At 33.1% G+C, this 25,897-nt stretch overlaps 7 protein-coding genes across 7 annotated transcripts, besides 3 other annotated features; 6 read left to right on the top strand and 1 right to left on the bottom strand.

Moving 5' to 3' along the window:
• Nucleotides 1–1,177: 1,177 nt before the first annotated feature.
• Nucleotides 1,178–4,217, top strand: TVAGG3_0852690 (mannose-6-phosphate receptor family member family; the record flags this gene model as incomplete). The annotated part of the gene is made up of 1 exon (XM_001323359.1): nucleotides 1,207–4,173. The coding sequence occupies one exon, from the start codon at nucleotides 1,207–1,209 to the stop codon at nucleotides 4,171–4,173; it is 2,967 nt and encodes a 988-aa protein (XP_001323394.1).
• A 775-nt stretch (nucleotides 4,218–4,992) lies between these two features.
• TVAGG3_0852680 (Family of unknown function (DUF5662) family) lies at nucleotides 4,993–6,032 on the top strand (the record flags this gene model as incomplete). Its single annotated transcript, XM_001323358.1, has 1 exon — nucleotides 5,031–5,549. One exon carries the CDS (start codon nucleotides 5,031–5,033, stop codon nucleotides 5,547–5,549), a length of 519 nt encoding a protein of 172 aa, XP_001323393.1.
• A 57-nt stretch (nucleotides 6,033–6,089) lies between these two features.
• Nucleotides 6,090–6,452, top strand: TVAGG3_0852670 (spectrin binding; the record flags this gene model as incomplete). The annotated part of the gene is made up of 1 exon (XM_001323357.1): nucleotides 6,090–6,452. The coding sequence occupies one exon, from the start codon at nucleotides 6,090–6,092 to the stop codon at nucleotides 6,450–6,452; it is 363 nt and encodes a 120-aa protein (XP_001323392.1).
• A 44-nt stretch (nucleotides 6,453–6,496) lies between these two features.
• On the top strand, nucleotides 6,497–8,566 carry TVAGG3_0852660 (spectrin binding; the record flags this gene model as incomplete). The annotated part of the gene is made up of 1 exon (XM_001323356.1): nucleotides 6,497–8,566. The coding sequence occupies one exon, from the start codon at nucleotides 6,497–6,499 to the stop codon at nucleotides 8,564–8,566; it is 2,070 nt and encodes a 689-aa protein (XP_001323391.1).
• A 540-nt stretch (nucleotides 8,567–9,106) lies between these two features.
• TVAGG3_0852650 (ubiquitinyl hydrolase protein) lies at nucleotides 9,107–16,243 on the top strand (the record flags this gene model as incomplete). The annotated part of the gene is made up of 1 exon (XM_001323355.1): nucleotides 9,107–16,243. One exon carries the CDS (start codon nucleotides 9,107–9,109, stop codon nucleotides 16,241–16,243), a length of 7,137 nt encoding a protein of 2,378 aa, XP_001323390.1.
• Nucleotides 16,244–16,506: 263 nt separating this feature from the next.
• Nucleotides 16,507–16,549: a mobile genetic element.
• Nucleotides 16,550–17,561: 1,012 nt separating this feature from the next.
• Nucleotides 17,562–18,364: a mobile genetic element.
• A 188-nt stretch (nucleotides 18,365–18,552) lies between these two features.
• On the bottom strand, nucleotides 18,553–19,179 carry TVAGG3_0852620 (uncharacterized protein; the record flags this gene model as incomplete). The annotated part of the gene is made up of 1 exon (XM_001323354.1): nucleotides 18,553–19,179. One exon carries the CDS (start codon nucleotides 19,177–19,179, stop codon nucleotides 18,553–18,555), a length of 627 nt encoding a protein of 208 aa, XP_001323389.1.
• Nucleotides 19,180–22,845: 3,666 nt separating this feature from the next.
• Nucleotides 22,846–22,881: a mobile genetic element.
• A 521-nt stretch (nucleotides 22,882–23,402) lies between these two features.
• TVAGG3_0852600 (uncharacterized protein) lies at nucleotides 23,403–25,573 on the top strand (the record flags this gene model as incomplete). Its single annotated transcript, XM_001323352.2, has 1 exon — nucleotides 23,417–25,534. The coding sequence occupies one exon, from the start codon at nucleotides 23,417–23,419 to the stop codon at nucleotides 25,532–25,534; it is 2,118 nt and encodes a 705-aa protein (XP_001323387.2).
• Nucleotides 25,574–25,897: the final 324 nt, after the last annotated feature.

Raw genomic sequence — 25,897 nt, 5'->3', positions numbered from 1 at the left:
AATCATTGCATCTACTGAACTATTTCCTCCATTATAAATTGAGCCTTGGAGGATTAGACTGTTGATATCTCCCCTCAAATAAACAAATTGGCCATCTGAAGAAGTTTTGCTCCCAAATGAACAGAATTTATCAATAACAATGTCATTCCTATTAGGACTTCCAACATATATTGCGCCTGGACCTTGCGAAAAAACGTTTTCGCAAAGTAAAATCGAGTAATCTGTATCTTTGAACTTGATTGCTCTATCTTGAAGGCCGATGAACTTACAGATGTAAGCAAAGCACCTTTTATCTGTTGCAGTGACATTTTTGTTCTCACCTGAAATGACTTCAGATGGTGGGCTAATTTCTTCATAATAATGAAGCCAAACACTATTTGGATCTTCTTCTCTATGAGTATTCCTCCATAAAGCAATTAATTTGGGAGGAGTAATGAATAAAAACTCATTAAATTTTAAAAATATGGGGTGTAACACCAATTATCGGAACACCTAGTTTTGAATGTAATAGTTTCCATTTATGAATAATCTCATTATATACCAGCTGTGTAACCAATGCCTATCAAAAATTCAACTATGACAAAACTTACTTGAAATTGTGAGATTTGGCAAAAATTAGAAAAATTGACGATGCGATTATTTGGTCGAATAGAAACCTTAAAATTTTAATCATATCTATTATAGGAAGATAATTTGAAGCCAAATAAATATTGGACGCCTTGGAATAGCAATGACAATAAACAAGTCGTCCAGCATTTCGAAGTTAATTAACTTACATTTTATTTAAAAATATTTGATTTTTGCTAATTTTTTTCGCAGTAACCTATTGTTTTAGACAACAAGGAATTGGTATTCCGACTTAGTACCTATATATCTGGATTTAAGCCTCTCCCTCTAGTACACGTATGCTTAACGTCATTAAAAATTGAGAGGGCGTTATATCCAGTTTGTTCCAAAATAACGGGTTTGAAGACTCACTGTATATAGTGCATCTATCGGCGCGCAGCAAAGCTGCGCGCCGATATAAGTTGAAAAAAAAGATCCAATCACAAATTTTCAAATATATCATCTAAATTCTTGTTTCCCGTTCGTGATCATAAATTTCATTTTTCCTAAATACAGTGCTACCCGTCCTTATCGTTTTATAAAAAAATTAATGAGTGAAGCGGTTTAATAAACAAATTATTCAATTTTTTTTTGATTCGAATGCTTAACTTTCTTGTTTTTCCTCGTCTTTCCCGCTCCCTTATAGAGCGTGGAATCTGTAAAGTTAACATTGACGGCAACCAATGGGATTTTAACCCAGCTTTTGCTAACCAAACATATGAATTCGAAGATACACAAAAGAATTACAAATATTTCTTCAAGCCATGTGATGCCCTCGACAAGAACGATCTTCCACGTGGTGCCGATGTCGAAATTCGCGGTGCTAACATGATGCGTCTTAATGAGAACACAAACACCTGGGAATACACAAATTATCTTTCAGAATTTGACTGGTCACCCAAGCAATTAGTTATCAGCTACAACGCCGACGGCCAGATGTTCCCATCCTTTGGAGATTATTTTGCAGTTGACGTTGAGATTGACTTAAGCTGTAATTCAGATGTTACAGATCCAAAGCCAAGCATGGTAAGATCCATCAATTACTACGGCAATCGTACAGAGATCAGATTTATGGGTGAACACACTGCTGGCTGTTCCACTCCAGTAAATCCACCAACACCAACACCAGAATTCCACAAAGTCTGCGAGTTCGTCTCTAGAATGGATGGCGATCCAAACAGAGGCATTGACGCCCACTTTGACGATATTACTTCTGGTCCTTTCGGTCTTCGCTCTACAGTTCAATACAGTGGCAAAGAAATGGCCCTCCATCTCAAGCTTTGCGACAGAATGCTCTGCCCACCACCTTATCTCTGCGAACCAAAGAATTCATTTTCAAATGTCTGGATCTGCCCATTAGATCCAGGAGAGGATAGGTGCAAATCATTCGGTGTCTCCAGAACTGATATTAATCCAGCATCTCTTCCTCAGGGAGGCGAAGCTTTCGGTTTTGAGTTAGATTATTTCGATCCAGCCACAAACTTATCTACAAAAGTATCCGTATCATCACCAGATGACGAATACCCAGATGGATACATGAATATCGATACGAATATCTTCTTAGATGATACAGGTGTCAGAATCAAGGCCAAATCCCACGAAGCTGACGTTGTCAACATCCCTATTCCACCAATTCCATCCGATAAATGCGCCATGCATTACGATAACTACGGACAATCCCTTGATCTCAACCTTACAACCCTCAATCCAGCAGCAATCACCGATTTCTACAAGTGGAACGTCACAGTACAAGGCGTACATAAGCCAATGATGCTCTACTACCGTCCTTGCGGTCCAATTGCCTGCCCAACAGGCCACGACTGCAACGGCGTTGAAGATGCAACAGTCTTCCTCTGCCTCGACCAAAAGTGCCGCGCTTACGGTGAATTTGATGAAAATATCAACTTTACATTGGTCGATGTTAAAGATCTCGCCAACGGTGTTGTTTCTGAGTATTTCGGTTTCCAGAAGAAGGCCCAAGCCACATATACTTGCGATGCAAACCTCAACCCACAGGAAATTGAGATTAATTCAACAAGACTCGATTTAGACGGCACAACCCTCAAATTCACTGTTAGAGCCAAGGCAGCATGCGCATCTGGCAATCCACCACAGCCATTCGTTGTTCCAAGGCCTCCAGAGTTCCCAACTCCACCAACTCCGATGAGATCTCCAAATCCACACAATATCATCCACAATACAACACACTACGTCTCTTTCAACCTCGATGACTTCAAATCCGAATTATCCCACATGAATACTAAGATCAGATCGAAAGATGGAAGTTACGCCGATGTACACTTCGAATTCTCTCCATGGAAGCAGCTTACATGCCCATTAGATCAGGGCACCTGCAGAAAGGAGTATCCAAACAACGCAAACGCTTTCTTATGCTTCGACGGTTCTTCTGCTAACAGATTCTGCTATCCATACGGTGATATCAACTACGATCAGTACATTGAGAAGGCCGGCTTGAACATTGATGACGGTGTCCTCTTGAAATACAACTCATACCTCAATGTCCAGACAGTTTTCAAGATTTACTGCGATCCAGATGACGACTACGATAAGTTGATCGTTCCTACAGGCCAGGAAATCCAACTCGAATCAACACAGGCCGACCAAATAATTTATCTTAAAGCGAAATCTAACAATGCCTGCCCAGTAGCATTCGGAAAGCCAACACTTCCAAAGACACCAAATCCAACACCAGTCCCACAGCCTATTGACCCATCAAAGTTCCGTTTCACCTCTAAAGTTATTAATGGATACTACATTGACCTTGATTTGTCACAGATACCAGCCCACAAGGAAGAGATCGTCATGGGAACATCGCTTGACTTCGAACGCGCTACAATTCAGCTTGATTTCGATTTGGCCAGAGATTGTGGTCAATCCGCAACAAAGACATGCTTAGGTGGTGGTCAAACATTCATCTGGAAGTGCGTTGACATCGACGATCATGATTATTGCTACGGTATTGGTGATCCAAGACAAAAATTGTCGATTCAGTTAACATCTGATGACTTAATTGACGGTGTAACAGCTGTTTATGGTGGTGGCTATGCAGGCTATACAACAGCCATTCAATTCTTGTGTAATGAGTCAGTTCCATATCCAAGAATTGACCTTGATGACATTGCATACGAATCTAACATGTTCAGAGTTACCCTCTATGCCCATACAAACGCTGCCTGCCCTAAGAAGTACGTTGGACCAACTTCACAGCCAACATCACAGCCATATCCACCAACAAGTGGACCAACTTCACAGCCAACATCACAGCCATATCCACACACACCAACAGCAACACCACAGCCAGGTCCAACCCCAATAGTTAAGGGAATCTCAGGAGGGGCTGTTTTCCTCTCAATTGTCTTCTTGCCACTCTTCGCTTACATCATTTTGGGTGTCCTCATCAACGGATTCATCTTCGGCAAGTTCGAGCTTCCATTCCTCGGCTTCTGGGAAGGGTTCTATCAGAACTTTATAACAGGTGCTATTTTCGTTTTCACTTTCGGCCACCCGAACTGGTGCGGCGCACAAGGAGGATATGACACAATATAAAATTATATTCTAACTTTAAAAATATTTCATTTTTTTTCTCTTTTAAAATTATTTCATATTTTATTTAAACTATAACTAAATATATGTTAAATTTTATTTATTAATTATAGTTATGCATTGAAAATTTGAACAATGAATTAATTTTTTACGTGAAAAATATTGTTTTCATAATTTTATTAATAGAACCAGTATGAGATATGGTAGTATTAATGATTTATTATATAAATATATAGATTTATTTAATATTGTTTGCAAATTTGATTTTTGAAAATCGCTCATTGAGTATTTTGATTTCTTGTTTGTTCCTTCAGCTTTCCCACTTCCTATAATACTTATTGGTATGTTATTATGAGGTTAGTTTTGAGACGATATTTTTCCTTCTTTTCAATACATGCTACTTTTAGAATATCATCTTTTCCACATTGTAAATTCTTCAGAATAAACATGGAAATAATTGTTTGAAGGTTCTATTCAAAAAAATACACGCTCGAAGTTCTCAATTTTTCCTTACTGTTTCATTGTGACCATTACCTTTAAATCAGAAATATATTATTGACTGTATCTGAAAATTGTTACAAGTACCTTTTAAAATTCATTACAAAATATTATCATTATATGTGTCTAGTAAGCTATAATATATCAGATTTTATCAATTATTTGTTAATCTAATCTTATGCATTTTAAAATTTTCAGGGTAATTTTTGAGAAGACGAAAGTTTTGAATGAATAACCGCAATCATATAGAATATGTTCGGCATATTCATTTAGTTTCCCTTTGTAAGAGTGTAATTTATTAAAGAAAAGTATAATTTCAATGTAGTCAATTTTGTTTTGAATATTTTTTCAAAAATATTTTCATGACAAACTTCATCTCCAAGATGAAAGAGCAAAAAGAAAATGAATATAGGGAATATATCAAAGAACATGTTAATAATGTCATAACAGTTTTCAACAAACTAAAAGAGCTTAACTTAATTCCAAACGAAATTATTGATCAGCTTGAAATCAATGTACATAAACATGACGAATCCAAATATTCTCCCGAAGAATTTGACGCTTATAGAAGAAGATTCTTTCCAGTGAACGAGGCAGAAAAAAAAGCATCCTTCTACGACTTTAATTTAGCGTGGGAACATCATAAAAAATGCAATCCTCATCATTCTGAATCACCAATGTGGTATGATGAGCGCACCAAAACAGCAAAACCAATGGATCCTTTATACGCTTTCGAATTAATATGTGATTGGCAAGCTATGTCTATCAAATTTAACAATAGATGCATTGACTTTTACCATAAATATCCAAAATATAAACTTCATCAAGATACAAGAAATCTTATTGAACCAATTATAATGAAACTTGATTCTGTTTTTTAATATAAAAATATTAGACTTTACTATGCTAATTTTTACTAGTATACCCATATGAACTATGTGCAAATTTCATTTCAAAATTTATCAAACTTATTTTTTAGTGCTCATAGAATGAGTAGAATCAGATTTATCTATAGTCATTAATGATATGCGTCTGTGACTATTCTGACACATATCTAATTAATGGAAAGTTTTTCCAATGATTCGCCTTTTGTATCAATCAAAATATAATGCAGTGCAAATTTAGAAAGCATATCACCAATACTGATATAATTCTGGGGGACATTATTTGATTTATGACGAAAAAGAAAAAACTAAGTTCTAAGTCAGATGATTAAGGAGATATACATCGTAGAAACTTTTTGCTACTTGTTGTGAGCTAGAGGAATTGAAACTCCATGTGAATGAGAAAAATCATCTCTTTTCTTGATTAAATCAGCATTTTCAATGTTGACATAATGAGTCATATTGTTTTGTACTAAAAAGGAGTTAAACTAAATTTCATTTTCGTTTCGAAATTATTTTTTTTTTCTTCATAAAAATATGTCGTTTCGCGATCTCGAAGTTTTCGAGGCAATTAGGCGCGACGACCTTGCTTACATTTTGGCATGTAGGCCTGAGAAGCCATTGGCTGGCCTTTTACCAGAAGATGCACATCCAATGCTTCTCAATGACCCATCTCCATTGATGGTTTCTGCTTTTTTCGGGGCAACTAAATGTTTTAAGTACTTCTTGCCAAGGATTTCGATTGATTATAAAGATGCTTGCGTTCTTCATTTATTTTTAAGAGACACTGCTTACATTTTGCCGCTGCTGGTGGAAATCTTTCGTTATTTAATTACTTTAATTATGGTTCTCAAACAACAGAACTCTTCGATGATGATGACAATACTCCATTGCACATAGCTGCTAAATTCGATCGAGTTGCGATTGTAAGATCAATCTGCTCAATGGGTTGCAACGTAACTCAGCACAACAAAAACGGGTGGACAGCTGGACACTTCGCTGCTTCAGTTGGCTCACTTCAAATTCTTCAAGCTTTACACGAATGTGGTGATCCACTCAACCAAAGAAATGGTGCTGCATGGACACCACTTCATTACGCCATGAAATACGGCCATCGTCAATGTGTTGACTATCTAGTAAGAATTAAGGCCTTTGTATTTGACCAATACGATTCTTTTGCATCTCTCATTCATATGGCTGCAATTTCTAACTTTACAAACGCTGTTCAGGCCATTCTTGACCGTGGACATGGCTACGATACTGTTACCCATAATAATTGGGACTTTTTACTTTTTGCTGCTGCAAATGGCGGAGCAGACTTACTTCGCATCATTCATTCTATGATATCTCATGATAAATTCCTTACTACGGACTCACAAGGTCGTACATTATTCCATGTTGCCGCTATTAATTTCCGATTAAATGTTATTACAACATTAGTTGACCTTGGACTCACAAATATATCAGAAGTCGATAGGTTCAACAAGACTCCACTACATTACGCAGCTGAATACGGCTATCCGGCCATAGTTGATTATCTATCTTCTCGAATTGACATAAATGCACGCGATTACCTCGGCAAAACAGCTCTTCATTATGCTGCAGCCAACAAATACTTCGAAGTTGTCAATCTTCTCGCTTCAAATCCAAAGATTCAGCTTGATTTACTTGACAATCGTCAAAAAACAGCTATTATGTGTGCATGCGAAGGTGGCAGCGTCAGATGTGTTGATTTCCTCATCCATAAAGGTGCAAATACATCAATACCAGCTGCAAACGGCCTTACTTTGCCAATTGTCGCTGTAATGAAAGATAATTACGAACTTTTACAGTTACTTGGCAAATATTTGAACAAAAACGACCTCAGCTCATGCGATAACCGTGGTTGCAATGCAGCACATTACGCTGCACAGCTTGGATTAACGAAATTCCTCGAATACATGTCCGAAAAAGTTCCTGACACGATATTCAAAGCCAACCACAAAGGCCGCAATCCACTGGCTGTTGCAGCAAGCTGGGGAAAGACAGATTCACTTGATTTCTTCTTCAAAGTCAAAGGAATTGATCTCTGCTCGCCAGATAATGAAGAAAACACTCCACTTCACCTGGCCATTTATGGCGGACATCATGAATTTGCGAAAGCTCTTTTAAGAACAAAAGAAGTTGAAATCAATGCTCAAAACGATGCTGGCGAAACTCCATTGATGTTAGCCATTGTTAACTGGCTTCGCGATGTCATTTCGGACATTTTCTCAACATCGGAATGGGATCCAAATCTTGCGGACAATTACGGACGAACAGCATTGATGTTGGCTGCAAAAGAAGGCCAAGCAGATGTTGTTCAAGTCATTTTATCCAATCCAAGAATCGATCCATCAGTTACTGACAACGACGGATGGGGTCCACAACACTTTGCAGCTTTTCTGAGAACACCTGAAGTCATGAAGATATTGGAGTCCAAACTCAAACTCGATATCATTACTAAGAAAGGTTTGAGACCAATTGATATCGCAAGGAACAATGATAATTCCGAAATTGTTGAATACATCGCAAGAAAACAAGATGAAATGATGCCGAGAAGAAGAAACGCCCAACAAAACACAGTACATCAGACTGTTAGTTTGGGAACAATCGCAAGGACTTCTTCTGGATCATTACATCCTCCTGACTTGCGAAAACCTCAACAAATCACTCCTCCTCAACATCAACAAATAAGAATAGAAAGTAATAATGATTACGATGATGAGGAAGAAGAAGATTTCGCTGGCGAAGAAGAGGAATACTTTGAAATTGAAAATGGAGCTGAATACGGAGATGATGATTACGAATTTAGAAAGGCTGAGATGGAAGCAATGGGTTATGACCAAAATGATGCTAAAAATTTTGAAGAAGAGGAAGATTTAGAATATGAGGAAAATAAAAATGAAAAAGAAGAAAAATATAACCATCAGATTGTACATTTAGGTAATTCTGATGATGATGTTGACGATGATGACGAATTTGATGATGATTAAAATTTAATATAAATTTTTTTATTAAAATAACATATATTTCATAAAACTTTTCTATACTATTTACATTTTTATTAATATATATGGACTGAGATACAAAATAATTTTTTATTCCGACTTCTTTTAATTGTATTTTATGAATCAAGGCCATTTAGAATAAACGATAAATAACTTTTAGGATAATTTTAACTATATATATGATTGTTAATTGCTGAGAACAATAAACATCGTAAAAATTATACATTTTAACCCCAAAAATGGTTCCTTGGCTCTGAAAATGGGGACAAGAGTTTACATATCATATAATTTCTTTAATTATCTGCGGCATATTGCATATTTAAATGCTGATTTCTTCAATAAGAAAAATCAACAAATGTTTTTTTTTTCTCCAAATTGGGATTCGCACATATAATTTTCCCTCTTACTTGAGTTTAATTTAGATCAAACTTTGCAAATATAAATCCATCACATTTTATTTTTTGACAGAATAATTTCAATGCTTTCGATGATATTTGGGAAAAAATGCCAAAATTTATCATAAAAATGACAGATTCCCAAGAAAATCCGCCTCCTGAGGGAACTAGTCAAAGTGATATAGATGCATTGATTGAGAGTTGCATAAATAATATAACGAAACAGAAAATCGCTTCGGCACTCGATGACATAAAGAAAGCAAATGAAATAGCTAATAATAATCCAGAATTACTTCCGAAAATCCTCGCTAAACACGTACTCGCATTCCACCTTAACGAAACCTCTAACTCAAAGTTCTTCAAAGAATTTAAACAACAATATGATAAAGTTCAAAACTTCGATGACGTGTTCAAAAACGCTCTTCCTATAATGTTTGACGATCTACAGCCAATATATAGCAAAATCCTCAGGTTTATTAAACCTAACTTTTTCTCAGATGTTGGAATTTTTCCATTTATAAATCAGAAGATGGCGGGTAACGATGAAATATCTTATAATACAGTAGAGTTAATAATTTCAATTTTTGGAGCTACCAAATCCAACCTTTCTCGTTCAATCAAGTCCGATTTCGCAAGTGCTGCTTTGAATCGAATGATTTCATTCGCTGAAAGTCATTTTAATGAGAAATTACGTGAAATAGACGAAAATAAAATGCGTTCTGATATAGATACAATCAAAGATTTCTTATCTTCAAGCGACAACAAGAAATTACAGCAGTTCGAAAAGACACTTACATTCAAATTCGCTACATCTGGCATTCTCAGCAAGAAATTCGATGCTTTACAAAGGTTTAATCAAAATAAATCTTTTTCAAAGGATTTAGTAGCAGAAATCAATTCAGCAGGCATAGTTTCTAACATGATGTACCAAATGCACCACGATTTAGCTGCTCCTTTCGTTAAATTTTTATTAAAATTATGGGATGCCGGCGCATACGATGTTAAAGTACTTTCCGACTTCTGGCAGATCTCCATTGACTCATTACAAAGTGTTATCTCTAAGTTCTTTGCTGTTTGGCCTCAAATCTTTAATAATCTTCCTCGTGGCAAAGCCAACGACTTCTGGGACATTGTTTTATCCTCTAAATCATATCCAGAAGCATGTCTTGCCTTCCTTGAGAAGATTGCTTCGAAAGCAGATGACAATACGAGATCCAAAATGGTAGATTCGCTTTGGAACGCTTCCAGCAACGACAGACTCACATACGTCAATTGTTTGACAAGTTACGTCCAAGGATCAAACAATTCCGTGAAGAAAATGGTCGATCTTTGCTTCAGTTTGATTTCAGAAAACAAAGATGTCACTTTTGCATTAAAAATGTTGACAAAAATCTGGACATCAAAAGTATCCGATAATGTCCAGAAAGATCTCGATCTCGTACTCGAAAAGACCAATTTAGAACAAGGAATAATTAGTCCTTTCGTTTCTTGTGTTGTCACTTTTTGTAAATCATTGAATGATCCATTTACAGAGAAAGAACTGGAGATGATCAAAAGGCAGCTTAAGTTCATTTACGAGCAGAACTTAGATGCATTCATTGCTTTCTTTAAATCGATCGTTCCCCAGCAGAAAGGAAAAATCATTCCTAAAAACAACGTTGGAGATATTTTGAATTGGATGTCAAAACTTCCTGAAATTGAAAACAAAGCTTTTCAAATCGTCACTTTTATATTTGAAACTGCCAATGGCATTGAATCTAATGATTTGAGTTCATTAGATTTAATAGGAATGGATGCGATGTGGGAGATCTTCTTCAGAGCGAAACATCACTCTGTTTCTGATTACATGGTTGATTTGGTAATTAGATGCACAAAAAGTGACAGCGTTGTCACGTTTGTTAATAAATGTGTTTCCAAAGGATTTGGAAAGAGCACTATGCTTGCTTTGACACATTTAATACGTAAAATTGAAGATGGAATCGACAGAGAAAGTTTGGGAATCAAAAGAAACTTATATAACCAATTTACACGTCGAACCGCCAAAAAAGACGATAGCACCAAATTCAAGAAAGAAGAGTTACCAAGCCAGATCTTGAAGACACCTGACAATGCCAAGAAACTCTTCGAAATTCTCGATTCCGATGATAAAGAATTGGCCGCTTCTGCTTTGTCACTTTTGAACTTGATGGAGACACATTCAATGGAATTAAGTATTTGGAAAGAAGAAAAAATAGATTGGTCAGTAGTTTTCTCTATGGAAAAACCGTTTAGATTATTCTATCGTCTTAATACTTTTGGAAATATTTTGGCAGAAAATTCAAAGTCGTTTATTGTCAAAATTTTCAATACTGGCGGTTACAAGAAATTAATGGAGATTATGCAAAACGGCGGCCATCAGTTCTTCAGTGATGAAAAGTACTTGATGCTGTTTTTGTCCATTGTTACTTCTTTGATTTTGAGATGTGCAACAGTCGAAGAAACAGAAAATCTCAAAAAAGAAGTTTACAAAACCGTCGGAATTGAGAATTTGACAAATAACATTTGTCAATGGATTTTGGAATTGAATGACCACAAATCCTTCAAGATCATTCCATCAATGCTTGCTGTTTTGAGAGATATTGTTCAAGGAGAAAGTGACAACTTTTTGAAGAACGAAAAATTCTCAAATTTCTTCAGAACAATGATGTTATCCAAAGAAGAAAACATTTCAAAGGGAATGGCAAATATCATGTTGGATATTCCGGCAGAAAAAATTGAACCAATCGTTATTAATGAAATAAATTTGTCAAAACATGGAAATTGTACTTATTATTATAACGTACTTGAAAAAGTGACAAGAACAACCTCCAACATTGATGGTATTTGGAAGATATTAGTTGAAACACTGTTCAACGGCTTATTCACAAAAAGTAATAAGAAATATGACTTCACAAACCTTAAACAAGAAGATTTTGAAGATCCTGGCAAAGAATACACCGGAAATGATGAAAATATTCTTAAATTAAGGAATTTGCACAGAAGAAAATTCACAAATTCTGAGTTACTCAAAGGTTTGGAAGACACAATTTCTGTTGTAGCAGATATCTCTTTCATTTACGGTATTTATAACTGTTTATTTAGATTGTCAAAACGGTTTGACGATAAAGAAAAAGTGCCACTTGCAAAAGACCTTATTAACTTTTCTTTGGACAGAGTATGTTTGAATCCTTTCAGATACGTTCCATCACCACCTTCTCTTTTTGACTTAATTGTTGTTTTGATAAAGAAAGACAAAAAATATTTGACTTCTACACTTGAAAAAGTCAATAAAATGATTGTCAGTTACGACATAAGTAAAGAGAAGCAAAGGTACCTCAACAGATTGTGCGAGAATGTCAATGTTCGTGGTTTAAATAACATGGGATGCACTTGTTATTTGAACTCAAGTTTGCAACAAATTTTCAGAATAAGTGAAGTGAGAAATGAAGTGATGAAATATCTTCCAAAGGACGAAATTGATACAGACTGGCTCTGCCAACTCCAGCTTTTGTTTGCAAAGCTTCTCTATTTCCCACAAGAAGCAATTGACGCGTCCAGTTTCGTCAAAAACTTCAAGATTTTGAAGAAACCAATTAATCCAATGGAACAAATGGATGCACAAGAATTTATCGCATGCTTATTGGATAAAATTGATGAAAGTCTTGAAGAAAAGCCTGTCACGAAATACGTAACAGGACACATACAACACGACACTATTTCCACAATGGCAAACAAACCTTGGCATGGCTCAACAATTGAGAAATTCACAACTTTGACATTTGACATTTTAGAACAAAAAGATGTTGAAGACTCCTTAAAGACTTTCATGATTCCTGATGTATTTAGTGGTGATAATGGATATAGAACAGATGACATCGGCGTTATTGATGCAGAAAGATATCATTCCATCTGCAAATCACCGAAATATTTGATCATCCAGTTGAAAAGATTCGAATTCGATTTCCAGACATTAACGAAGAAGAAAATTAACTCTAAATACAAATTCCCACTAAAAATGGATATTTCTCCTTTATTAACTGAATCAAAGGAATCTCTTGATACCCATTTATACTATAATCTCCAAGGAATCATCATTCATTCAGGAAGTGCAAATGGTGGTCATTATTACTCATTTTGCAAGAAAAACAATTTGATTTCTGAAGATCAAAAAGATTCAGTAGATCAAAAAGATTCAGTAGATGATGATTTGAGTGATAGTGATGATAGTGAATCCGATGAAGATTGGATAGAATGCAATGATTCAACAATCCATGATATTACACAACAATTTGCTCTTGAAAATTCTTACGGCGGAACAAGTTCTGTTTCTAAAAATGAAAGATGTGATTCCGCTTATATGTTGGTTTACAAATTAAGTGATTCCACAGAAACAGAAGACGAAACAGAACCAATTTGTTTGATGCCAGCAGTCATGGTTGATAACTTCATCCAACAGAATATGAGCACTGTTTTAAGAAACATCATTTTCACTGATTCTTTCATGAAATTCACAAATGATTTGGTTCAGTTTAATACTCTTAATTCTGACATTTTACTTTACAATTTACTTGACAAATGTTCAAGTTCATGGTCAGGTGAAAGGTATTTACAAGGAATGTCGAATTTCCTGTGCCAAAGAATCAATAATTCTCCTGAATTTGCGAAATACGCCATGAAAAGAGTGATAGAAATCCATCTTTTCATGTCTTTGGTTTCTCAAAACGTAAATACAAGATATACATCGGCAAATGTTGCTTCTTCTGTTATAAACACATTAAAGAAAGAAGCGAAACCTGTTGTTGACGAAATTCTAAGAAGATTCGAAACAGTTTTCGAATATTGGAAAAATTTCGATCAGTTCTTTTTGCCTTTGTTAACTTACGTCAATATGGAAATAGATGATTACGACGAAATCATCGAAAAAACATATAAATTACTTGACGTAACGTTCCATGAAAAATTCCAGCCGAAAGATATGGAATCTGTCTTGAATGAGATCAATTTGAGTTGTTTATTCAAGATATTAAAGATCTCGATCACGAAAGGAAAGAAACTAGAAAAATACGAAGAGAAAATCCTCAAAAACGAGAGATTTATGAATACTTGGTTTTCTTGTCAAAATTCCGTTTTTGATTTCGCAAATTTAGTTTGTTTATTCATGAAAGACAATAAAGAACAGACGCAAAACTATTTCGAAATCATAAACAAATCAAAGGACAAGATACAAACCATTTCCTTGGCTTCGCACATCGCAAACGCTTTGAGTTTCGAGGATTCTTTAACAAATGAAAGAGTTGATTTCTTCTTCAAATTGCTCGACGATAAAAATTTTGACAGTTTGACATTGACACAAATTTATCGAATCATCAACATGAGATTGAACCAGAACAGAGGCTGTGCTCTAAAGAGTCTCATGAGAGTCAGAGCCAAATGGTTGGATGAGAATTTAAAGAGCATGGACACGAGATTGAGACAAAACATTGTTGTTTTGGTTAAAAACCTTTTCACGTCTGTTCCTATTTGGCAACAGAAAGATCAGAACGCTTACGTGTATTACCCACCAGATAACACTACATCCAATCCAAATGATGAAGAGAAATCTTATTTGGAACAATTATTTGACAGTTTGTCAGATTTGACACCAAAAATGGAACCGTTTTACAAACAAACTGCCAAAAATATGACACACGATAGAGTGTTCACATGTCAATCCACAGAGTTCTATGACTTATTTGGATGGGTTGTTTATTCCGGAAATCTTCAGAAGAAGGTCAATGAAAAGCGAGATTCATTCCTTAATTCAATCAAAGTTCTGATGAAATTAGATTTGAGATCGAACGCAATGGACATTGTCAGATTTATTTCGATAATTTCGAAAGAAAACAAAGAGTTTTTCACACCGAAATTCTTCGAAAAACTCATCTCTCTTCTCGACAAACTACCTGAACCTTCAATTGATTACGTGTCCATTCTAACACGCGAGTTATTCCCAACAATCATTCCTTTCTCCGCTGAAAACTACAATGTCATTTTGAAGTCGAAGATGTTCAGCGAATCATTGGAATATTGTTTATCTGGTAAATACGGAAACTCACAGAATGTTACTAGTTTAGTTGAAGAACTCCTTAAAGAAGAGAAAACAATTGAACCTCTTTCTAAAATGATATTTAATGGAACAATATTTAAATATCATTTTAAAGCGAAATCAACAAAATTCATTCAAATCGCAAAATTGCTGTTTTTGAAGGGAACAATTCCAGTTGAATATTTCTACAAAGAAAAACTCCATGAGCTTGTTTTCACTGATTTATCTTATAACGTCAGTGACATGAAGAAATCGCATAAAGCAAATCAAGATTTCTATTTTTACGTCGACATTTTAACAGCGTTCAACAGAGCTTTCAGTTCATTTAGACCTTCTAAGTCCGTTTTTAATGATCCAGAAGAGAAATTGAGTAATTTCTACATCTCCCAGAAAGATACATTCTTCATCATGTCAAATGAAATCCAAGGATCGACAGCAACGGCAAAATTGGCTGAAACAGTTTTGGATTTGTTTGTTTCAATATTTTTGACAAACAAAAAATTGTATAAACCCGCCTTGTCACTTTTTGATTCACAAAGTTACAACAGGCTTCCAAGGGATGTATTACAAGTTTTTACTGAATTCAGGACGAATCTATTTTTGCTAGTTGCCGTTGAAAGTAGTCCAAAAGAAAGTTGCATAATGATTGCAAAAGACATGAAAGAAATGAACACAAATAATTTGACGACAAACATTGTTTCATTTTACGGAAAACTTGTTTATGATTTACTCACTCGATATCCTAAAGATGTTAAAGATCTTTATGGTCCAGCGACTGATTTCTTCAACACATTTTTGATGAATACAAATGATTTGTTGGGATTCGAAGGTTCAATTGGAAGAAGCGCTTTGAAATGCGCTGTTTCTTCAGGAAGAAATGGAGATATTACAAACTGGATATCAACATGCTTGAAATTAGTTGTTCCTGTTATAGAAGACATTTCTTACAACGAAATTGATAATTTGTCTCTCAAAACTCGTCAAATCTCAGCATCAAAATCATTCATTGCAGAATGTTACAAGAGTTTAGGTGTTGAAAATCCAAAGATATCTAATGTTTCTAAGGAGATTGCACAGAAGGCATTGAATGCAGTGAAAGGGAAATCAGAAGATTCTTCTGTATTGATATCAGCTCTTGATTACTTTATTACTGTTTTTAATTAAATTATTTTTTATTATTATTTTTGATAATTTTTTTTCTTATCTTCGATAACAATATAAATAAACAATATTACTTTCAGTCCAATTTGTCACTATAACAATTATAATTGTTTCATTACAAATAATATCAATAATATGGTTCATTAGAGATGCAATCATTAAACACGTAATACGTCTTCCTAGAGAAATTTGAAATTTCAACTTTTTTTATGTTTTTGTTATTTTTATTTTCTCGTTAATTATAAGTCATGAAAACTCTAATTGACGGATATATTCAATTTTAAAAATTGAGAGGGTTGCACTGGAGCCTTATAATTATAAAAGGAAGATTATTTAGTGCTTGCTCATATGTATTTGCAAGCATTCTCATAAATCATATTAATCAAATAATTTATCAAGAAATTCTTTAATCAATTAAGAGTTGAAGGCATATTGCTAGAACATAAGGTATTGCTAATAATATAAGAGTTATTCTAATGATATTTTTATCAAAAGCATTCATTTCACCATCATCTCTCGATCGACGTTTAAGTTCCTCTGAACCAGGTTCAAATCGGTTGTATTTGTATTGATATTCATCTTTATCTAATGAGATATTTTTAACAACTGAAATTTCAATATATTTGTCAGTTAGTTTACAGAATAGTTTTTCATAAAAACTATGCAATGCAAGTATTCTAAAGAACTTATATAAATTTTGTCCAAATTAACCTGTCAAAAAATTGAATAATTTCGAATTTCTTTTGTTAAATAAAACCAAGCGTGTATCAGCGCGATCGTAGTCAATCAGTTCAGTTCTATAAAGCACTTGCTCTCTTAAATTTTGAGAAAATTCTTTGAATTTTTCATTTGCTTCATAATTTAGTATGTATTTTTCTTTCAACAGATAAATAACTACTTCATTTTCAATATTTGCAAATTGTGGAGGTTCTAATTCCCATGATCCATATGTAAAATTATACCTTTCTTTTATTTTTTCACTATAATCAAATATATTTCGTTGCCTAGTTTCTATTTTAAAACAAGACATCATTGGTTGTTGTGAAACGAATGAATTAAGGTATTCTTCATTATTTGTATTGAGAAAACTATTGTAGAAACCCTTTTGACCAGGTGGGAAACTGTTAATTAACTGTCTAACTATACGATAGACAAAAAGTAGAAGTGGTAAAAGTCCAAATAGCTCTCCAATGGACATTGATGTTTTGGAAATTTAATGAATTTGTCAAAATTTTCAAATAATTTGATATGATATGATATATATATTACTTAAAATAAAATAAAACAAATGATCTTATCAAAATTTGAATACCAAATCATGGAGAGGGGCACAAACTTGCCCAGTGAGGTGAAGTGAAAAGTGACATATTTACATGTCAGAAATGTAAAGTGTCAGATTTGAAACAAAAAATGGATTAATTTATTATTATATGATAGAGAGATTTGGTAAGTTACTATCAAATTTGTAAGTAAGGGAAAAAAGTAAGAAAGAAAAAAAATTAAAAAAAAATAAAAAGCCACTCGCTTCGCTCGCGGGAGACAAAAAGAACAAATTCGAAAAAAGATTATATGAAATTACGAAACTAAGCCGCGAGCGAAGCGAGTGGCTTAAGAAAAGAACAGATTCGAAAAAAGATTGTATGAAATTACGAAACTAAGCCACTCGCTTCGCTCGCGGCTTAAGAAAAGAACAGATTCGAAGAAAGATTGTATGAAATTTTAATTCTTTATTTTTTAGGATTGTTAGCTTTGTAAGATTGCTTTCTCACAAGAGAAAACAAGTATAAGGTTTAAGCTGTATGTATTAAAGTTATAAATATTTGATTTTAAAAAAAATCAAGATTTTAAACTTTAAAGGTATTAATTATGATTATCTTTCTTTAGCTTTGCATGCTGTATGCTACTTTTGGAAACTGCTCTATTGTATTAGAATGTTTTTAAATTTTGCACCTAAAAATGCGTAATATTAAAAATTAAGGTATTAATTATGATTATCTTTCTTTAGCTTTACATGCTGTATGCTACTTTTGTCTTTGAGACATTCCATGATTTAAGTTAAGAAGCTTTAAAAAAATGCAAAAAAAATTGAATACTTTACTGGCTGGGCAAATTTGTCGCCGCCCCCCAAATCATGAATTGTTTTTATCGTCTTTATATTGAATTGAATTTTTGGAATATGTTTCCTTGATTTATATTAGAATTGTCTATATGATAGAGAATTAGGATCATAAATATATGTAATTTGTTGCTCTCCCATATGGTTTCAAAATTTCGTCTGATTTCAAATTTAATAGACTAATACAAACAACTGTTTAAATTAATATGATTAATAACAATGATCCAAGAATTATAAAACAACCAAACATATAGTTTAATAAGTGTTTTGCAAATTTCGGTCTTTCAGACTTAAGCCAACAATATATAAGTATTCCTGTAACAGGAATGAATGTAACAATAACATAATACTTAATATCTCTTGATTCCACATGACTTTCATCGAAACAACGCTCTTCAAAGCTTGATGTGTCTTCTTCAATTTCTATTTGTTGATGTCCATCAAATTGAAATCTTCCATTCATATATGATATTGCATCATCTGGAGATAAGTCAGGAGGCAAAGGGTTTTTTAATACCATATAATCTCCTGATTTTAATGTATATATGAACTTGGGTCTCTCAACTTCATCTGGAGATGGAACATATTCTTCAATCTTTTCACTCTCCGAGTTTTTTGAATTTTTATAAAAACTATTTTCCCAATTATTGTTCATAATATTGTTTGCATATGGGTTTGTATTATCTTGATTAAGATTTGTTCTTTTAAACATTAAGTTCATCATTTTTTCAAAAATTCCTTGACAATTTAAGTTCGCAGTCATTGTATCTGCATTCACTTCTTCACTTTCATCCGTTCTTAATTTGTGCTGTTCATGGAACATGCAGCTTTAATAATATTATAAAGTACAAAATTAGAACTATCAATTGGGAACGATTAAGTGTCAACTTTTATTCAAATATTGATAAGGTAACAACGATCAAAAAATTGAGAAATAGATACAATACCAATTCAAAATATATTGCTACCAATCTTGTTGCCCTTTAAAGAAAATGGGAAAAATTTTTTTATTTGAATACATATAAATTCATTACAATTTAATGATTTTTTTTGATTGGAATTGAAAATTAATATTACCTAGACATACAAAAGATTTAATGACGGATGCTCAATCAAATATTTTAATTTTTATAAAAATGAATATTGAAAAATGCTGACAAGCAGCCATTGAACAATATGAATCATACACAACTCATTATAGAATGATGAAATGAATTTGCGATAAACACATCAAATTGATTTCATAATAGAGTAAAAAGATAATTTTTTTTAATCATTCATCATTAGTTAAATTGTATGCATGAATGCAATACTTTAGTTATGCTATTTTTAAATCATATATTTCGGAATGTAAATCCATAAAGTATAAGTATGTAATTTTACTTTTAAGGATACTTGCTTGGTGTTTTTGCTTATGGGGTAAAAAGGTATGAAAATTCTATAATATACTAACTAATCAAACAAACATTTAGATATTTTAACAAAGATATAAAATCTGTTAATAAATAAAGAATAGATTAGGGTTATCGATGCGCAGCATTCACCTTAATACTTAGGATATATCTTCCTTCATTATCTGAATTTTGTTTTACTGGTATATCTTTATTAAAATGAATTTTTATCGCTTGTGATAAACATTTATCTAGTGATAACCCTTTTTCAGAATGCTTACCTTTTCCTAAATTAAATTCAATATGATAATTAATATCTGGTGATAAAGTTTTAAATAATCTATTGAAACACTGTGCAGCGCCAAGAGTAGTAAATCCGTGCATGTTTAGGTATATTCTTGTTGTTTTTGTAATAGGATTAAGATTTTCAATATCAAATTTGGAAAATTCCGGAATTTCAATTTTTTGTTGGAGATATTCCTCAATATCTGTAAAGTTTGTTGCATAATCTAGTTTAGGATCGCTAATTTCATTAGCAATTTGCTCAACGAGCCATTGCTCGCTTAAAGAATCATCAAATTCATTCATAAATGTCACTTTTTGAAATGCTGAAATTGCAAGCGATCCATAATCAAAGATCTTTGATTCAGTTAAATATTGGCATCACATCACTTATGATAATCGATGTACTACATGCTCACACAAAGGAACCTAATTTAATAAACAATTTTTATATACTTACATTTTTCATAGACTTTAGCAATAAAAAGTCTTCTATTAGAGGAACTTTTAGCAAGTCGTATTTGTCAATTTGATATATTGTTAGTTCAATTTTTTTATCCAATTATCCCCAATAAGAATTAGAAATAATCATATTTTTCCAACTTTTAGAAGTTTAAGAAATGTTTTCATATTTTTCTATCTGTATAACATATATTGTTGAGAATTAATGTTTTTAGTGCATAATACTTAAATAATATCAAATCAGGTAAGATTAGTGATGAGGACAGTGATTTTGAATCAATGAAATTATCAAAATTATACCACAATTATCATTCTTCATATATTTTTCATTTTATCATCAATATGAATAATAATGAAAAAATATATGAAGAATGCATTACATTATGAAATGAGGAAGATTTAAAGATATATCTACATTTGGTTGACAATATTGAGTTAATTAATTGTATTCAGGGAGATTATCGTTCCAATAAAGGATTTCCATATAAATTATAATAGACATATCTGCATAGAAGCTCATAGAATGCTAAAATATCCTGGTCTCCACTATTATTTATGTCAATAATCATAGCAACGAGAATTTTTGAACGGTTTCGAATTTTTATATTTGTTACAATGGAGAATCAAATATTCACTATAAACATCGTTGGAGCCACAGATATATATCCTAACGAACCACTTGATCATGTTGTAGTGAGGATTTCCATTGTAGATCAGTCAACTGGCAATGTAATTAAAAAATCTTTAATCACAGAAAATGAAAACGAAATACCACGAAAATGCATGTCCCCATATGAGACAACAGAATATATTTCACCTGTTTGTACAAAAACAGTGTCAATAGATAACGTTAAACGTCTTGCACCGTACTGGGATGATTCTTTCATCTTTAACGAATCTGTAACAACAATTCTTAAAGAAAATATTGTCGTTTATTTCGAAATTATTGACTTAGACGTACCAAAAGACAAACATCACCAAACTCCAATTGCCTGGGCGTTTTTAAAGCCATTAGCATCAAATGGTACATATAATATTGACCATCCATGCAAATTACACTTACATTACTATCCAAAGAACTTTAATCCACAATTACAAGGAACTTTCGTTCCAGTTTCAAAATTACTTAACAACCCATCAAAATTCCTAGCATATCTCAGTGTTGAAATCAAGACAAGCGAGACTCATGAGCTCTATGATGTTACAGGACGTCCAAAACATTTCTTCCACCGCGAAGTTGGCTCAGAAAGCATCGAAACTCTCGTTTATCACGAAGAATCAGCAGAAGAAGAAATTGAAAAGGCAGAAGCTGAAGCTCCTCAAATCATTCGCCCAGCAAATAAAAATTGCAAAATTCCAAGGCTACTTAAAGCACAATTTCCAGTTGGAGAAAATGGTGCTCACGCTCTATGCTTCAACAACAACGGTGATATCCTCGTTGCTGCAGTTAAAACCGGTGCAACGTATTCAATTCAATTCTTTTCAGTCAACGATATCGAAAACTCATTGGCTCTTATCAGAAATGCGCACCACGATATTATTTACGAGCTTACATTCTCTTCAGATGACAAATATTTGATGTCAGCCTCAGCCGATGGCGATGTCAAAGTTTGGCATGGAAATGGAGACTCCCAGCAACCAGTAAATACACTTCCCCACCCTTGTAACGTTTATACTGCAAAGTTCCATCCACAAGATTCCAGATTGGTCGCTACAGGAGCCAGGGATTCACTTGTTCGCTTATGGGATAGAACTAAGAACAGCTGCACAGCAGAACTAAGAGGAAATGTTGGCACAATCAACTCATTAGTTTTTAGTCCAGACGGAAAGTCGATGTACGCTGGAGATAGTACAGGAATTATTACAGTATTCAATACAGACGTAACTGTAGAAGGTACAGACGGAGTTTCAAGGAAGAGTGTCGTCAAAGAAGATGAAATTAAAAATGTTCCAATTGTTCATCTATCAATGGAACGATCAAACTTTTCATTGTTGGTTTATACGAAAGATTCAATGCTCAGAGTCTTCGAAACCAAAGTTATGGTACCAAGCCAAAGATATTCAGGCGTTGTTTGCAACAAATTCATGATGTCGGGCGTTTTCTCACCAGATTGCCAATATATTTTAGCTGGATCTGAAGATGGAACAGCTAAAGTTTGGACTGTAAGAAAGGCTGAGCTGATTCCAACTGCTGAATGGAATTTCCAGTTCACGACACCTTTAACTGCTGTTGCATGGAACAGAGTTGAAAACATGGTCGCGTTCTCTTCATTTGGACCGAGAATGCCGATTATTGTCTTCTGCGATCCATCACCTTTGCCTGTTGTTATTGAAGAAAGTGATGAAGTTGATCAATATTAAAATGTTTATTTTTATTTATAATTTATTTTCATATATATATTTACAATGATATATTGGCTGAATTATTATATTGTTGTTCCATAAACAATCAATAATAAGTTCCGGCTAGAATTACAAATATTTCATTATGAAGCGGCTATAAAACTACTATTGTAACATAAACAAACCGTAAACAGAGGATTTTGATGATGTGAATTGATTAAAAAACAATATTAAGAGTAAATAGCTTTACAACAACATGCTTTTTTTGCATTAATATGGAAGTACCGCTTCAAATATTTGAATATGCTATTTAACATCAAATCTTTATTACTTTTATATCGAAATAGCTGCATATTCAGTTTGGTATCTTTTGATCATAGTTTATTAAGTTTGTTCTAAATACCTATCCTAAATTCATATTGAGATTCTTTCCAACTTTGAGTATAAAGCCTTGCGTACATGATATATATCTTCTATATGTTAACAGTATAAATATAACACATTTATTATATAGGTTTGTTGACTATAGTTATCCAATAATTTACGCCCGTAAGATTTTTAAATTAATTTTCCATCAGTTTCATGTCTTCAACACAGGAATTTCCAGAAGTAAATATCCTACTCGAAAAACTTAGGTCGAAAAATGTTAATGCAATATGGAATGAAAGCGTTGAATTGTTAGAAGAGTTTAAAATCAAATTTTCAAAATATTTCGAGAGTTATCTTCTTCAAATAGCAAACCTCATACGTGCAAAACATTTTGTTGAGCCAGTATTCAAAAATAACCTTGATGAATATATATTAACCATCGCACAAATGACTAGCAGTGAAAAACATTTTGATAAATCACGTGATGCCAACAAGACTGATGAAAAATTCATGCAATACTTATACAGAGTATGTCAGTGTTTAAAGAGCAGTTACATAATCGATGTTTTTCTTCCATCATTTTATCAATATTTCATTTCTGATTCAAACGCAAAAGATTTTTACACATTACTCGAATACATACAAGCCAAATTTGCTGATGATGAATATTGCCAAAGTTTTCTTTTAAATTCCATCATAGTTTTCATTGAATGCGACACAATTTTCATTAATTCTCTTTTTGAGAAGTTTTCTCGAAAAATTTCGAAACGCCAAGGTGAAGTAGTTTCAGATTTCTTCGATTCTTTCATCAAATCCATGCCAATGATGAGAAAATACCAATTCCAAGCTTTCGAACTTTTTTACAAAAATTATTGTGATGAAACATCATTAAACGTGCTTTTCCAGACACTCAGCAAGTCATTGTTCAAGACATGGGATTATTCAGAGTTCTCCACAGCATTCTGCAACTTTGATTCGAAGATTTTTACAATAAATAATGTTCAGAAACCAAAATTAGAGAGAAAAAGCGAAATCTCTGTTGATTTGGACTTTTCAGCACAAATTGGGAAGTTTAGATCTGATTATGATTCATCTCCAAAGTACCATCGCACTGAATTCAACATATCTGATTTCTGCCGGAAAGATTTTTGTTTTTATGTTTCTAAATACGATTTAATTCTCATGGATATAATAAATAAACAGAAAGAAGGTTTTGAACAAGAAATACAGAGTATTCCTCAGAATTATCAGTACTCAATGAAGTATTACTATGCAAACTATTCCATAATCAATGCAGCTAGTTCTGAGGAAAAGAAAAATGAAGAAAAAGATGATGAGACGAGAAAAGCAGAAGTTGCATATAAAAACTTAAAAATGAAATTTCAAGGAAAACTAAATCAAATGATTTCGAATATTCCGCGCGATTCAAGTGGAAAACCAACAAAGGTAACTCTTAAGATATTGCAGCTAATCAACAAATCATATGAACGTATGGAAAAAGAATATCAAGAATTGAAGGAGAAATATTTTATTTTTCCAATTCTTGAACAACAAAAAATTGCAATTGAAAGAGAATGGTTTGATTTCACAACATACACTTTGTACAAATACGAAAAAACAACAGAAAAACTTAACTTCACTTATAGTGATAATAAACCAATTGGTGATTACATCAAACTTCATCTCAAAGAACATATAAAATCAATGGTTGATTCAAGAGTCAGGGTTCTAAAAAGTACTGTTTTTAAGACTTCATTTCTTGGAAAAGATTTCGCTACGGAAGAAATCAAGAAATTAAAGTTATTCACATTAACATCTGATTCTATTGACGGAGCGTTTGTTAATCTTGTTTCTGGAACACAGAAATATATAATCAATGATGCAAAAGCAACTTCACATGTTTTGTCATCGATTTACAATATGATTACAATTCCACAGATTTTTGTGATGATCGACAACATCATTATTCCAAAAGAAACAAAGTTCCAAGGATCAATAGATAAAGACAGCAAATCTTTGTTTGAGAGAATGGCAAAGAAAATCATTGAAGAGGAAGCAAATACAAGCAAAGTTTACTTTGGAATGAAAATCAAAATATTCTGTAATATAATAAATGAAAGAAAGCATATGATTGCAGGAAAAAGAGAACAAACAAAACCAAATTCAAGGAAAAAACCACAAGGAGTAATGTACCAGATTTTGGATGCTGTTGATCAAATATTAAACAATCCAAACTCTCAAAGAGAAACTCCAGCAAATTACTGCAGTTATTCACTTCTTAAACCTTGGAAAGATGCAATTGAATCTTCTCCTGATTTTGATTTTTGTTGAAATATTAAATCAATAATTTTATAATTTATTTTTCTAAACCAACTATTTTTTTATTTTGATAATCTTTAGAGCTTTTTTGAGCAATTTAATGATTGCGGCATATTGAATAAGTTATATTAATATATTCTACATGATCGAGTAAGGTATAATCTTCATCTTCAAATAATAAGTTCACAAATCATTTAAGGTAACAGATTCATTAAAGTTAGTTATTTGATCAAACATTTTTCCAAAATAGTTTATGCAACATTAAATATTCCATTATCATTGATATGATTTTGAGATTATTGCTCAATAATGCTCAATGGTTCTGATATGAGAATAATTCTAGAGATTAAAATTATATTTCAATTTTTTACTAAC

The sequence above is a fragment of the Trichomonas vaginalis genome, chromosome VI, assembly GCF_026262505.1.
Source record: "Trichomonas vaginalis G3 chromosome VI, whole genome shotgun sequence".
Classification (NCBI taxonomy): Eukaryota; Parabasalia; order Trichomonadida; family Trichomonadidae; genus Trichomonas; species Trichomonas vaginalis.
Note: the sequence above shows the minus strand (reverse complement) of the source record. Positions and strands in the feature narration are given on the sequence as shown.